General features: G+C 39.1%; 1 protein-coding gene across 3 annotated transcripts in view; it reads right to left on the minus strand.

Annotated features, from left to right (window-relative positions):
* OSBPL6 (oxysterol binding protein like 6) overlaps positions 1 to 14,538 on the minus strand; it is a 171,604-nt gene that overhangs the window by 28,222 nt on the left and 128,844 nt on the right. For all 3 annotated transcript variants that reach the window (XM_082658190.1, XM_082658189.1, XM_082658191.1), the window contains 3 exons: positions 10,765 to 10,839; positions 5,186 to 5,351; positions 1,324 to 1,457 (listed from right to left, as the gene is read on the minus strand). In XM_082658190.1, the coding sequence (XP_082514316.1) occupies positions 1,324 to 1,457; positions 5,186 to 5,351; positions 10,765 to 10,839 (375 nt within the window). The remainder of the gene's footprint in view (positions 1 to 1,323; positions 1,458 to 5,185; positions 5,352 to 10,764; positions 10,840 to 14,538) is intronic.

Raw genomic sequence — 14,538 nt, forward strand, 5'->3', positions numbered from 1 at the left:
AAAACACTGCAACATGTAGGGGGACAACAGTGTATTTGACACATTTACAAGATGACATACAAGATGTTTACTGATCTTTTTTCTGATCTTTCTGATTCATGATCCTTTCAGGATCACGATTCAGAAGATCGATTAACATGGACTAGGTGTTCAACAGATACATGACATGAGATCAGTACAGGGAAACCGTTCAAGTGTGCATGTGAAGGAAGCCCTCTGAAGACTGGAACACAGTTGCCGCTTTGAATGCTCAGGCTCTCGAGTTCCCTAGTTTTGCACTGGAAGCAGCATATGCACCTCAACTGACAGTGTTTGATGGCAAACAGCAGAACGTGTGGCCCAGAAAACAGCATTCAATAACGTGAAACTTAACGCTGAAAAGAAGCTGACAGGTCAGGTACATAAAACATGGTGAGACCAGTTTAAGTCTAATTTTCAGGAACTGAGGCAAACTCTTCAAGCAGGAGCTGATCCACATGGAAAACCACTTACCCAGGATTTGCTTGCTCCTTCGCTCTGATCCAAGGCACCAGGAAGTGAACAATATTTTATATAAACACTGAGTTCTCACACAAAATCAATAACAACATTGAAGTCTCAAAGGAAGTTTTAAAGGTTAATTTATAGACTAAATGAAAATATTTCAGAGGAAGTGCTCAGTGTAAGAAAGCATAAGGGCAGTTTTAAAGGATTTTTAACAGAGATTTCAACCTTGAAATACACAGGGACTTGATTAGTATTAATAAGATCAATATAATATATATTGAGTAATATTTATTATAGTGTAAAATATATACTGAAATATATATAAGAGTCTAGCCTCAGGGAGCATAACTTAGGAAGAAAATCCTAAGAGTGCAAATCAGAATAGAAAAAATAGGTAATAGTTATCAGTAATTTTCAACAGATTAAAATGTAAGTGGGAAAAAATAGTAAGTGTGGAAGATCTGGTAGATTTTGTCTATTTGACATTGGATCAAACATATTCTGGAACATAACTGTTTAAATGTGTATGTAAATCATGTATAAATGCACGATTTTTTTTTTTTTTAAACCAGGAACTGCCTTATAATGACTACAGAGAGGCATTAAAAGTATTCAATCAACCAAAATAGCAATTATGTTTGCAAGCAAGTTTGGTTGATTTTCACTCTTACCTTGATATTGTTTGGAAGAAAAGTAATAAAACATGATATTGACACTGCAATGTCTTGGGAGAATTTCAGATGATGTGCCATCCCCATGATGGATTGCCTCCACCCCCATCTTTGGCTTATAGGGTTAGGAATGTATTATGAGAGTGAAACAAACACTCTCATTTACCTGAGACAGTGACTGTCGGAGCCGTGCCATCTGCGTGCTGTGGCCTGTATTGTGATCCTGCTCAGAAACCATCTGCTTAAGCTTCTCCTTCTCTATAGCTATGCTATTAAACGCTGACTTCAAAAGAGAATGCACTGCGTGGGGAGAAAAGTAAGAAACAAAGATCAAATGGATCCAGAAAGAATATACAAAATTATAAACTTCTCAGTACTTTAACTCATGCACAGATATTTTCTGGAAAGTTTATGTTACAGTCTAATTGAAAGTCAGCCATAAAATGGAATCTACCAGAATATCTATACACAAAACAAATATAGGAATGGTAATTAATCAGGATGAAAGTTTTAGCATTTCAAACCAGATAAACCAACAAAGACCTGGAAGCAGCATAAAAAATTATCAATTTTTAAATTTCAATATTTAGAAACTAAACTATAATTCCTAGAAAGAAAAGGGAACAAGTTTTACTCTGCTATATTTGAAGGCAATATTTGAGCAGTTCTGTGTACAATGAAGCCTCATGCAAATCATTTAGAACTATCAAAAGTTATTTCCCCAAAGTGTGCACCCAAACAAGAGCATTTTATGAGTCCTGCCAATATAAATAAGACAGCTGTTTTAGAAGTTCTAACTAGTTCTCTTTCGGGTAGGAAATGATTTGGTCTTAAGAACAGCACTTGCATTACTTTCTCAGCCAAGAACATCATGATATCAGAAGTGTTTTTAAAGAGTACAAATTTCCAGTTATAAGATGAATAAGTTCTCGGGATCTAATGTATAGTGTTATAGTTAATAGTACTGTATTATTTACATGACAGTTGCTAAGAGAGTAGATCTTAAATGTTCTCACCACAAAAAAGAAATGGTGGGACTTCCCTGGTGGCGCAGTGGTGAAGACTCTGCACTCCCAATGCAGGGGGCCCGAGTTCAATCCCTAGTCAGGGAACTAGATCCCACATGCATGCCGCAACTTAGGAGCCCACCTGCTGCAACTAAGGAGCCAGCAAGCCATAACTAAGGAGCCCACGTGCTGCAACTAAGCAGCCAGTGAGTCACAACTAAGGAGCCTGCGGGCTGCAACTAAGGAACCCGCCTGCTGCAACAAAGACCCAGCACAACCAAAGAAATATTTAAAAAAAAAAGAAATGGTATGGTGTTAGCTATCACAATTATTTTCAGTATATAAGTGTATCAAATCAACATGTATACCTTGAACTTATACAATATTACATGTCAATTATATCTCAATAGAGCTGGAAATAAAATAAAACAAAATAAAAGCAACAATAAAAACAACCTCCACCACCATTTCTGCATACCTAACAACATACATTGGTAAAAATTCAAGGCAGTCTTTAATTCTGAAACACAAAAAGGTTGAATTTCCAACTCCTATCTTTACAATAACAGTTTCTATAAAATGCAAAGTCTTCTAAAATAGGGATTTCCTTATAAGAGAAAGGATTTTTTTAAAGAAGTGGAAAAATTTAGCATAAAACAGTGGCCTGAATTAAAGGGGATAAATGGTGAGATCATAAGGGATTCACAATCTATTGATTTATGTGCTACATTCTAGTTATCAATTTTAAGGTAATAACTTGATAGCTGAAATATGTTAACCCAACTGGCAGCTCTAAAAGTGGACTCTCACTCATTTCAAAATCCATAATTCTTCCTAAAGAGTTCATTCAATAGTCATAGAAAAGCACCCCCCTTTTTTTTCTAGCACAACTGAAAAGAAAACATGTTGTTTCAACAAAGGCTTTAAAATTCTGTTGAAACTTGGATTTCCTGAAAGCCTCTGGATTGCAACCAAATACACAAAGCTTTCCCAGGGCTACCTTCAAATTTACCCATCTTCCTTTAGAAGCTGTGCTATAGTTAATTCACACATTTGCTGTCTCATTTTACCTGCTGCTATAACCTCACATTAGAAGTAAAAGCTACTGGTTTCCTGGCCATAAATCTATGCTGTTACATAAACAAAATAACATTGCTCTAGTCTAATGACATGATCAGCATCCAGCTAAGACATGCAATAAAAATGTGAAAGGAGTAAAACAGGAGGTGAAAGAGAGGTGGCCTTACAGAATCTCAACTGAAAAATCTATAGAAAAAAAAGGTGGGGGAGATGAGATAGTTTAATTGCTTCAGGATTGTGGAATTAAAGAAATCTCTGCTAGCATATCTTTGCTGATGGTTTAAGACTATAGGGCTTCCCTGGTGGCACAGTGGTTGGGAGTCCGCCTGCCAATGCAGGGGACACGGGTTCGTGCCCTGGTCCGGGAAGATCCTGCATGCCGCAGAGCGGCTGGGCCCGTGAGCCATGGCCGCTGAGCCTGCACGTCCAGAGCCTGTACTCTGCAATGGGAGAGGCCACAACAGTGAGAGGTACCCCCCCCCCCAAAAAAAAAAGGAGACTATACATTTTTGCTGACTTCAGCATTCCCAGAGATGTCCTCAGTGTGTGCCCCTTCTTTCCTGAGTCACTAGGCTCTTGAGTATTACGGGGGTTACTTGAGATGTTCCATTTAACACACATTTTCAAGAATATTTTATAACCTATTACCAGCGGGCCCAGAGGAAATAAATGTGATTGATTCATAATAAGATGTTAGTGACAGAAAACAACATAATGTGTATCTTTCTCCAAGAGACTGGGAAGGTACTATCATAAGGCACACGCGCGCACACACACACACACACACACACACACACACACACAAACTTTCAGTGGCTGAAATTTAAATACTACAGCAATAAGGGGAGGGAGTTAATTTGGGAGCTGAGGCTCTTCTTGGTAAACACAGACAAGACTGCCCAATCCACCTACACTCCACTCTCCTGCTTCTTATTTATTATACTCTTACTCTCTGTGCCTGATGACAGCAATTGAACTTCTGCAACATGCCTATTGAAAACTTAACATCAAAAAGGAGACTCCAAGGTGGGGTGGACTTCTGCTCCCCTCAAATCTGGACTGGCCTGGGAAGCTCTGACCAGTAGAGTGCAGTGAAGGGACAGTGCTTCAGGTCCAGAGCTGGCTGCTTCCATTCCAATCCACTCCATTCTTTTGGAGCCCTGAGCTGCCATGGAGAGGGAGAAGGAGAGGGACAGAGTTGTGTGCAGCCTCCCAGCGGTCCAACCAAAGTGCTAGTGAAGACACCTTGAACAATTCAGCCCAGCTTCCAGCTGAATACTGTTGAGGGAGCCCAACCAATGCCACGTGGCACAGAAGAACTGCTTAGCTGAGCCTTCCTGAATTCCTTACCCACAAACTGTAAAGTAAAACTTATTATGTCATTTAATAAAAAAAGAGTTTCAAACAGAATGTTTTTCTTTTTTTCCCTTACTAAGGCTAACTCACAAGTATGTATTAAGTGATGAAAAACAGATGTTGAGTAGTAGCGTCTGCTGACCTGCCTAGGATAATGCCTTGTTTTCCCCCTAAGTGTTTGATTCCGCAAATTTCAGAGAATAAATAGATAATCCCATTATCCTAATATTCTCTGAGTGAAGCAAATCAAATTTTAATTTATGATGACCTACAATCCTAGTGCCAGGCCTGAAGGCAATAGGAAGAAGTCATCAAAGGTTAACACCCTTTTTGTCTTTCTGCCTTTCTGCCTTTTCTCACCCTCAATGCTACTTTCTTTACTCAGTCAAAACTGTAACCCTATGATGTGTGTTCTCCCAGGAGGCGGGCATCATATCCCACTGCATTTTGTTTATAGAACTGCAATAAATACATAAACCATTTGACCTTTCTACCATGACTACCTAAACAAGGATAAGAGAATAAATGGCAACTTCCCATCAAGAAAGAGAGCTTCTCTCAAGGGCACATTATATTTATTGTTACCTTTCTGTGCAATTAGACAAAATTCTTCTTGAAGCTTTGTATAATCCATTGAACTTTCCAGAGGGTCTGTGAGGTGGCTAGGGGGAGTCTGAAATTCAATATCTGCACAAAGGTTGGGGTTGGAGGAATGCAAGCGAACCGGGGACATGGTAGCACTGAAAGGAACCTGAAAGGGGAGGACACAAATTATTAGAGAGCAACAGCACATTGTTCCACCCTCTCTTACATAGAAAAGATCTCTTCCAGTCTCCAGAATAATAGATTCCTCTCTGAGGACACACTCGGAGACAGTACTCATTTATTTTGCAGGTGGCTGGGTAGGGAGTCTCATTTCCCATAGTTGATTTAGTACTGCCACTGACTCACTGGCTTTTCACTGTCACAGGGAGAGATGATTACACAATGACAGGAAGAACAGGCACAATCCCAGATAAACTTCAGCTCTGAACCCACAGAAACAGTGCTGGCAGAAAGCAGTCTGAACTGTGACGTAGCTGACCTTCTCTCACAAAGTCTGGATACTCAAATCAGAGCACTTTTTATGCCTACTTCTTTCTGAGCCTGGAGCAGGAATTTACTGAACAGGTGAAAATTCAAGAGGTGCGTATACAGAAAGATTCACTTGCTCCATTGCCATTAGATAAAACATAAGTAAGTTTAATACTAAATATAATAATGGCTTAAAGGGACTCACAATTAAATTTGAAATTGATTTATCAAGATGTATTTGTAAATGAAATGTAAGTTACTGTAGTTTACCTTTGTATGTTACATAAACATGGCTTATGAACTGGCCAATATTGAAAAGCATTAAGTAAAAAAAGTCATATTCCTATAGATTTTCCCAAATGGCTAGAGGTACTTTCTTGCCCAGGCTGGATCTGGGCTAGGCTTCTGATGGGTGGAGGCAAAGCACCTTTCCCTCTCCTTCTAGAAGGTTCTACCTAACCATTACAAATGCTGTCAGCCAAACACTCTTGGAAAATGAGAATACCAATTCCTCTTATAAATCAGATTACCAGTAACCTCCCCTAATTCTTACCACACAGATATGCATTCAATTATCTTCAAGAATCAGACTCTCAGACTCCTCCACAAGCTGAATTTTGTATGAATTAAAAGATAATTCACACCCTCTACCTAAGAGAAAATATGCTGTAGAGGAAGGAACCAATATCTTGTCTGATGTACATGTATGTCAGAACCACTTCCTTTTTTCATTGTTTTATTTAGCTTTAAACCTCATGATAGAAAAAGAGGGGAGGGAGGGACCCTGCAAGCATGTGCCTGTGCACGGAGGATACAGGGATGGAGGAGATGGAGAGACCCCAAAAATCTAGCCTGAGCTGCAGTTGGTGGGTCTGGGTGAGGGCAGTTGAGACTGGAGAGGGTCCTTAGGATGTAGCTTTGTCTTGGCAAGGAGTTATTTATCTCAAAAGATATCCAAGGCTTACTGGGAAAGAAAGTGGGCATGAAGCTTTCTCCCCAGTTCTGCTAAGCTAAGCATGTTAATATATGATCTGTGAAGAATCTGGTATCTGGAGTCATCAAAGTAACTCTTCCTCATCCCCCATGGGGACCTTGGCTACACTGGGCTGGGAGGTGTCAACAGCTTGTTTATCTCATCAGGATCTGAATTCCTGGCTATTCCAGAGAAGAGACACAAAAGTGGCAGATAAGCCATTTGAGAAAATGGAGTCCTTGGGTTCAGTAGTTTGCTGGAATCCTATCCAGGCAACTTTGTGACAGTAATGACTGAGGTTTTTTAGGATATCCATAAGGGAATGGGGTTTATGTGAAAGAATATTTAAAGACAGATAAAGAAAATTTCTGTCCTTGCCTGTGGTGATGCTAAATCTAGAAAGGGCAGTCAGCCCAAGGCCCTCTAGGAGGGACAGAGAGAATCCATGGAAAGGTTGGTGATGAGAAGGTCATGGGCAGAGACTGTGACTTGAGGAAATGGATAGACCAAGGAGTTTGCAGATTTAAGGATATGGTTTCAGGATGCAATGAACTAGAAGAGCACTTGAGAAAAAGGAATGTGCATGTTCGGTGGTGGGGAATGAAATGTGTTGAGGATCAACAAAAGGGTTTTATCTGCACTCAGGTGCCCTCAACGCTCCGAGGAGGGGCATGGCGTAGGAGAGGGGTCTCCTCCCTTGAGTGGATAGGGAGGCTGGGGGAGCAGTAGTGATGGGAGGCCAGGGTGTAGTGGAGGCCCAGAGAGTCCAGTGAGGACCCAGACTTGTTCCTGAGATAATGGGCTCTTTATTAAAAGTTGGAATCAGACACTGAGAAGAAAAACATGTTACAAATTTATATTTTGAACATAATGGAAGTTTAAATTGGCAATTAAAATGGTAAAAATGATTTTGCATATAACCCACAGGGAAAGGGACTTGGAATGCTCTATTCAAACTGCAGTCAAACAGTTCCCTGGGACACTGAAAACTAATATTTATATACTTCTGACTGAAAATGTTTACATTGATTTTTTTTTTTTTTTTGGTTAAAATAAGTATGTGGAATGGATCATTTTAATTGAAAAATTCATGAAATGAAATTGAAAATACAAATTGAGATGTATTAATCTAACTCTAACTGAATATCTCTTCAGCCTGGGGGCTTATTTACTCAGTTTTTTATTCATCAATGTGAGTATTATGGGATTTGAAAATTTAAACGGTAACTAGGTTCTCTGTCAGTGATGACTGGAGTGGGGCTGTCTACAGCTCTCAATGTTTGTATGTGAGAAACCTCAATGCTGGAAATGCAACTTCACATCCTCCTTAGGAAAGAAATCCAAGGCTTCCTTGAAATCCTGTGACAGGGAGGAAGCCTGATCCTGGAATATTCTGGTACCAGTAACTGCAGTTTGGAAGGGGGCTGTTAGGAGACGCTTTTATCACCTGTCTATAAAGAAGCCAAAAGAGAAACAGAACAGTGGACTGGCACTGAAATTTAGCAGCGGTAAACATGAACAAAAAAGAGAACACACAACAGCAAGTCTAAGGAAGATATTGAGCATACACAACTCACGGAGCCAATATGAAAAGTCACCTGCTACTGGTACTCTGCATCACACGTACAGGGATGCTAGTGTGGGGTACTGATTGCACTGGGACTCTTGGGGTCTTTCCATGGGGAGGGGCCAGCGTTTCTCCTTTCCAACCCCCTATTCTGTTGGGCCTGCCTGATGGTGCAAGTGGACCATTATGGATGCTAGTGCTAAGAATCAACAAGACTAAATCTCTGGAACATCCTGGGTGTACTTGTGTTTGGGAGCAATCTCAGCTGCCCTACACACCTAAGTGGGCAAGGAGAACAAGTAGCTGGAGTCATTTGGAAGAATTCCAGACAAAAGGCAACTAGCAGGACAGGACAGACTCCAAATGTGTGGGCTAACTTTACTGTTGGCAAGAGGAAAGGCAGGGAATTAAGGGGAACCACTGCACTAAAAGAAACAGGAGGGCTGAGTCACCAGCAACAGGTCACTGCGATGTGGGCAAGGGGGCTGAGGGAGCCAGCGGAAGGTCCTGCTAGATGTTGTCCTGCTCTGGTATGGAGTTAAAAGCTATAGATCCTAGAGGGTTTAGGGTAACCACTCCCTCTAGTTATTCCCGAATACATGACTAAATGCTGCCAGCTTCATTCATTAGATGCTCTAAGTTATTCTTAACCTCTGTGGTCACAGCTACCCTGGAGGAGGTGAGCATTAATACCTCCATCTTTCAAAAGCTTTTTCTCTTGTACTCCCAACTAAAAAAAAAAAAAAATCAACCTATTCAAATAGGTTCTAATCTCAGTTTTATTATATTCACTATATTTATCTGCAATCAAAAAATGAACACAGTAGAAACACAATCACTTCCCTGCATGCCATCTTAGAAGTACATTATTTAAGGAAACATTTGTATTTTCATAAAATGACTGACCCTCCCTTTCCAGACTGAGATATTGTTCTCTCTCTAATAATCATTTGGATTTCTGAATTTTGTAAATGAAAGGTTACATTTAAGAATTTAAAAATTGACTTTACATGAATTTATTGTCAGAATCTGTTACCATGTCAGTATGAGACACTTTTTTCATCTGTATTTGAATACATGCATAAGATAGACATTAACCATGAAATCAATTTCAAAAATTCGTTTGTTCAAGTGTTCACAAAACTGTGAGTTTAAGAGTCAGTCCCTGGGGCTTCCCTGGTGGCGCAGTGGTTAAGAGTCCGCCTGCCAATGCAGGGGACGCGGGTTCATGCCCAAGTCCGGGAAGATCCCACATGCCACGGAGCAGCTGGGCCCGTGAGCCATGGCCGCTGAGCCTGCGTGTCCGGAGCCTGTGCTCCGCAACGGGAGAGGCCACAACAGTGAGAGGTCTGCGTACCGCAAAAAAAAAAGTCAGTCCGTAATAAATTCCATGTCACTTGTTCATTTCATAATCAAAATTATTTCTGTCTCTCAAACAAACCAGCTGAGTACCCAGATATAAATCAAGAGTCAGTCATGAGTTATAAAGTAGAAAACCAACAATCCATACACCAGTATCCATTCTCCTACAATGCAACCAAAATCTTTTCATATTTTTCAGCAATTCTAGTCTTAAAATACATTCCACCAGCAGCAAGAGCAACACTATGATAATTCAGGAAATCTTACGTAATAGCCAAAAAATTAATGTTTGCCATGAACTCAGTATTCTGTATATAAAAAGTTGATAGGATGTCATGATTAAACAAATATTATGATTTATTTTTATCCAGCATAAGGTTCTTGGTTTACATATTCTATTTTATATTCCGCGTGGCAGTTCACTATTCTAAGCACCTTCTTTTCAATTTTAAGTTATTTGCCTTATATATCTCAATATTCCCTCTATCCTCCTAACATCCACCCTATCTTCTCTTTAAAAAAAAAAAAGCCAAACCAACATCTAGATGTGAATTAAACACCATTTAACTCTGTGGTTCTCTCCTTTCCACACTATATTTTCTGATTTCCAGTTGAATATTCTTTCCAGAAAACAACTTTCCTTTGCTAAGTGTAAGTTTGGGTAGCTGCTGAGAGATGATATCAAAATTCACCTTTTCTCACCCTCTCATTTCATTATTCTCACATCCTTTTCAAACAGTCACACTGCTACCAAAAAAGCACAATTTACATCTGTAGTAACATGGCTTTTCTTAGAAAAACAGAAATCAGTTAGCAACGGTTCCAATATCAGTATGGCAAAAAAAACAAATAAAAAACCAAAAAGAAAAACCCCCAAACCCACACCGTTTCAGGAAATCGCCCACACACTCCGTTTTGCATCCTTGAATTTAAACTGTTTCTCACACCGAGAGTAGAAGTAGAGATCTGGATCCCATGATAGTTTTCCATTGCAAACCCAAACACCTGTGTGCGAGGCCGGCAGTGCAAAGACAGCCAGAGAACATGCGAGGACCCCGCCAACACAGGAGAGGGCTGTGCTTGATGCCATCCCACACGAGTGACACCATTAGAACGCGGGGCAGGGTGACACTAGTACACAGTTTCTCATTCTCATTAAACATCCACTTGAGATTGAAATCCACTCACTGTTGTAGCCACTGCTGCTGCTAGCCTCTGCCGGCGCCGAGTTGTGCTGAACTGGCCCTTCGAAGATGGCCCTTCCTGACAGTGAATGAGAGAAGAGGAGGGAGGAGAAAACATGGGATGGGGGAGGGAGAAGACAGGATATGGGAGGATGAAAGATAATCAGACAAGGGAGAGGGAGAATTTTTAACTGAAAGTTGACTTTTGCTAAATCTTAGCATTGAAAATAGCTTGGAGGGGCATTCATACTGTGAGAAAAGTTTATTGTTCTCATGGTAGAACACCCAAACACTTAAATCTATTTGCTGAATATAACCCCTACCCCAAAAGGAGATGGAAAGTTATGAAGTGATGAAGAGCTTACGATTTCAAGGTAAAATAAATGTACGTCGTTTTATTCATGCAATGTCATGTTCTACGAAGCCAAAAGGCATTCAGTAGATTGAAGCAAAAAAAAAAAAAAAAAATGAGTTCAGGGAAAAGTGACTAAATAAATAATGTGCAAAGGCTAAAGCAAACAGGTTGTAATGAGAGCCTCCTGTTGGTCAGGAAGAATTTTTTGTTTCTTGCTGGGAGGAAAAAGTAAGGGGAAGGATACCAGGAATCCTCAACTCCCTATGTTTTCTCCTACTATAAAGGTCTCTGGGATTCAATATTAAGAATTATATTGATTTTTGGGTTGAAAAATTTTCCAAGGAGGAAGCCAGTCCCCATAATATAGGAAAGTAATCTCAATGTCCTCAGTGTGCTGGGATAACACCTATAAAAATCGGCTATGAAAATCGGAAAGTATAGGCTTCATTTAGTGATGTGCAACTATGCATAAACCAGTAGAAGAATCTTAGAGCTTGCTTTCTTTCCTTCTTTCTTTTCTTTCTTCTCTTTTTGGTGGACACGATAAAGGGTAATAACACTGCCTTCTAATCAACTCAGCTTTGCTGCATTTGACAGACCCTGACTCTTCAAGGTTGTGAGCAATAAATTCAGTTCTAAGTAGCTGAAATGTTCTCAGAGTCACCTAACAGTCAGACTGAGAAAAAAACCAGCATGGCTGTGTTAGTCTTTTTGGAATAACAGAAAAATATTTTAAATTCTTATATCTCCAATTCTCTTTAATTTTGCAAATTATATTCACATTTCTCTCAATCGTCATAAATTTTCTGTGTACGTATATGTATGTTTATTAAACACAAACACACACACATAATCTGCTCTAGACAAAACATTTCCTATACAAAATTCCTTTATGCCTACTGTAATAAAAAAAAAAGGAGAAAGAATATATTTTTACTCTTCAGTGTAATTTGAGCATCTGTGAGATCTAGGATAGCTGCACATGAATGACATAAGATCATTTATCTGCTACCTCATACCTCCTACTATTCCTGATTCTCTGCAATATCTACGGATCTAGTATTTAATGCATGCTATTAGCAACACAGGAAATGTAACAGCAATCTCTTCTACAGCAACCCTTATAAAATCATTCTCTTCTTGCCCTCCTCCACCTCATTTAAAACACAACCAAACTGTTTTACTGCATGATGATGATACTGAGATTTTTATGAGAATGAGAAATTTGAGCTTTGGGACACAGGAAGTATTTTTTCTAAAAAGGTAATTCCACAGAGACGTCTAGGACAACTATTGCCTCCAATGAATTACACAATGGATTCTTGAGCTAGCTTCCCAGTGGCTTCAAGGAGAAATATGGTCCAAATTTTAACATTCACATTCGCATCGACAGTACAATCTAACTTACCTAAGAATAAGCAATCAAACATCCAGTTTAACATGTTCTTCATTTTTACTTTCCTAAGGTCAATTTTTTAAATGACCTATTTTATAATTATTTCAAAAATTACAACTACTACAGAACGCTGCATACAAACTTCAGTAAAACAAGATCCATGACAACAATAGCAGGAACAATAACCACCACCACCACCAGGCAGTCTAGGTTCCTGCATAAATGTCTGGTGGACTAGAAGTTGATGATAGAGGGGATGAAAAATGAGCCACTCACTACAAAAAATCTCTCAAGTTGGCCACAACAATGAAGAAAGTGGTTCAAGTAGTGAGATGATTAAGGGCTCAAAACAACTACCTGGTATCATGAGATGGGATTCTGATGGTCAAGAAACATTTAAAACAGGAGGGAAAAACCTGTGTATTAGGGTGGGAGAAAGTGGTGGGTATGTTTAATCCACTACAGTAAAAATAAATGCTATGACTTTCTGTAGGTAAAATACTGATGAGTAATGACAGTCATATTAGTCATAGTCATCCCTGGCTGATTTTAAGATTCCCCAGTCAGGTGTGCATGGTGAAGAAACTTCCAAGTAACTTCTCAGTGATAGAGAATGAGCATCCTGAGGGATCCTGGAAGGCCCGTTGGTTTGGGTGAGCAGAAAATGTCTAGGGATGGTACCAAATTCTGCAGCATTCACCCTACGATCCTTTGTTTTACCAGATCAAGTGGAAGTGAGGTTTCTCTTGGAAGGATTGATAGCTTACCGCCACCTCTCAGTCTATTTATTTCCACTGGAGTTGGAGCTAAATCTACTTTCGAAAGTTTAACTTTGAGTATGGGATGAGATGGTTTCAATTTCCCCCCAAAATAATTAAACTAGAATCACAAGGGCCATTTTGTTACTCTTTGGCAAAACAGAAACAAGGCAAAAGAGCATAAATGAAAATTTAAGAACAAACCACCCCAAAATGTGACAGGAATATGAAATGGAGAATATTCTCCTGCTTTTTGAACAACTTCTTTTGATGACTCAGAAAAAAATCTCCATAAACTCTCCACACATTGAAAAGCACAGCCTGTGAATAGGAGGGCTATACAGAATTACACTCTGTTTCCTCCAGAAAACACTGAGTGATATGGGGACCATGGTGGGCCTCGTAACCACAGTAGGACAGCCAGTGGCATTGCACTCATACACATTGAGAACCAACCTATTGCAGACCACAACTGTGAATGGGAATTTGTTCAGTGCGATACCTCATAAAAACAAGATTGAAATGCTATCTATCCACAAATATATATGTTCTTATGATGCTGGCCTTCTTCAATTATTTTATTTATAATTAAGGTTCTTTTTTCCTGGCTATGATAACCATAGATACCATGTTTAAAAAACAACAACAACAACAAAAAACGACCACCACAAAACTAGACAATCATATGCTCAAAAGCAATTTTAGGCAATTTTCTTGTGAAGTCATTTGGCACATTTGTCTCTATAGTATTAATTTTCTGAAAAGAAGGGAAAACGCACAGAAACATACTGAACAAAAGACCACAGAAAATTGTGTTCATAGAATATGGACATTCTAACAAAAAAACACACCGATCATTAGTGCTTGTGAAAATTTATTTTCAAATATATCAGATTAGCAAGCAAAGCAACAAAGAGTTTGTTATTCATACATTCAGAATTAAAACACAAAGAATGTTATCAATAAAACTAGAATTAAGGAAGAATTATTGTACTTATTTAAAAGACTGAAGAATTCTAAAAGGCAGTCCCTTTTACCTCTGTGTTAGAATATAGATTGATTTTAGTGCAATAAAAAGAAAAACAAAATCATAAGTCTAATTTTGATTGTGCAGGGCAAGAGTCCTTTATAATATATAGCTAGAATTGGAGTAGCAGAAATTCAAGCTTAAAGCTCTGAAAGTAACATGAATTTTGACGTAAGAGATTTTAGGCATTTGTCATATTTTGTATCACTGCCATGCAATGACATAAAAGGATCTTACTTTAA

The sequence above is a fragment of the Grampus griseus genome (genome assembly GCF_964374135.1).
Source record: "Grampus griseus genome assembly, chromosome: 7".
NCBI lineage: Eukaryota > Metazoa > Chordata > Mammalia > Artiodactyla > Delphinidae > Grampus > Grampus griseus.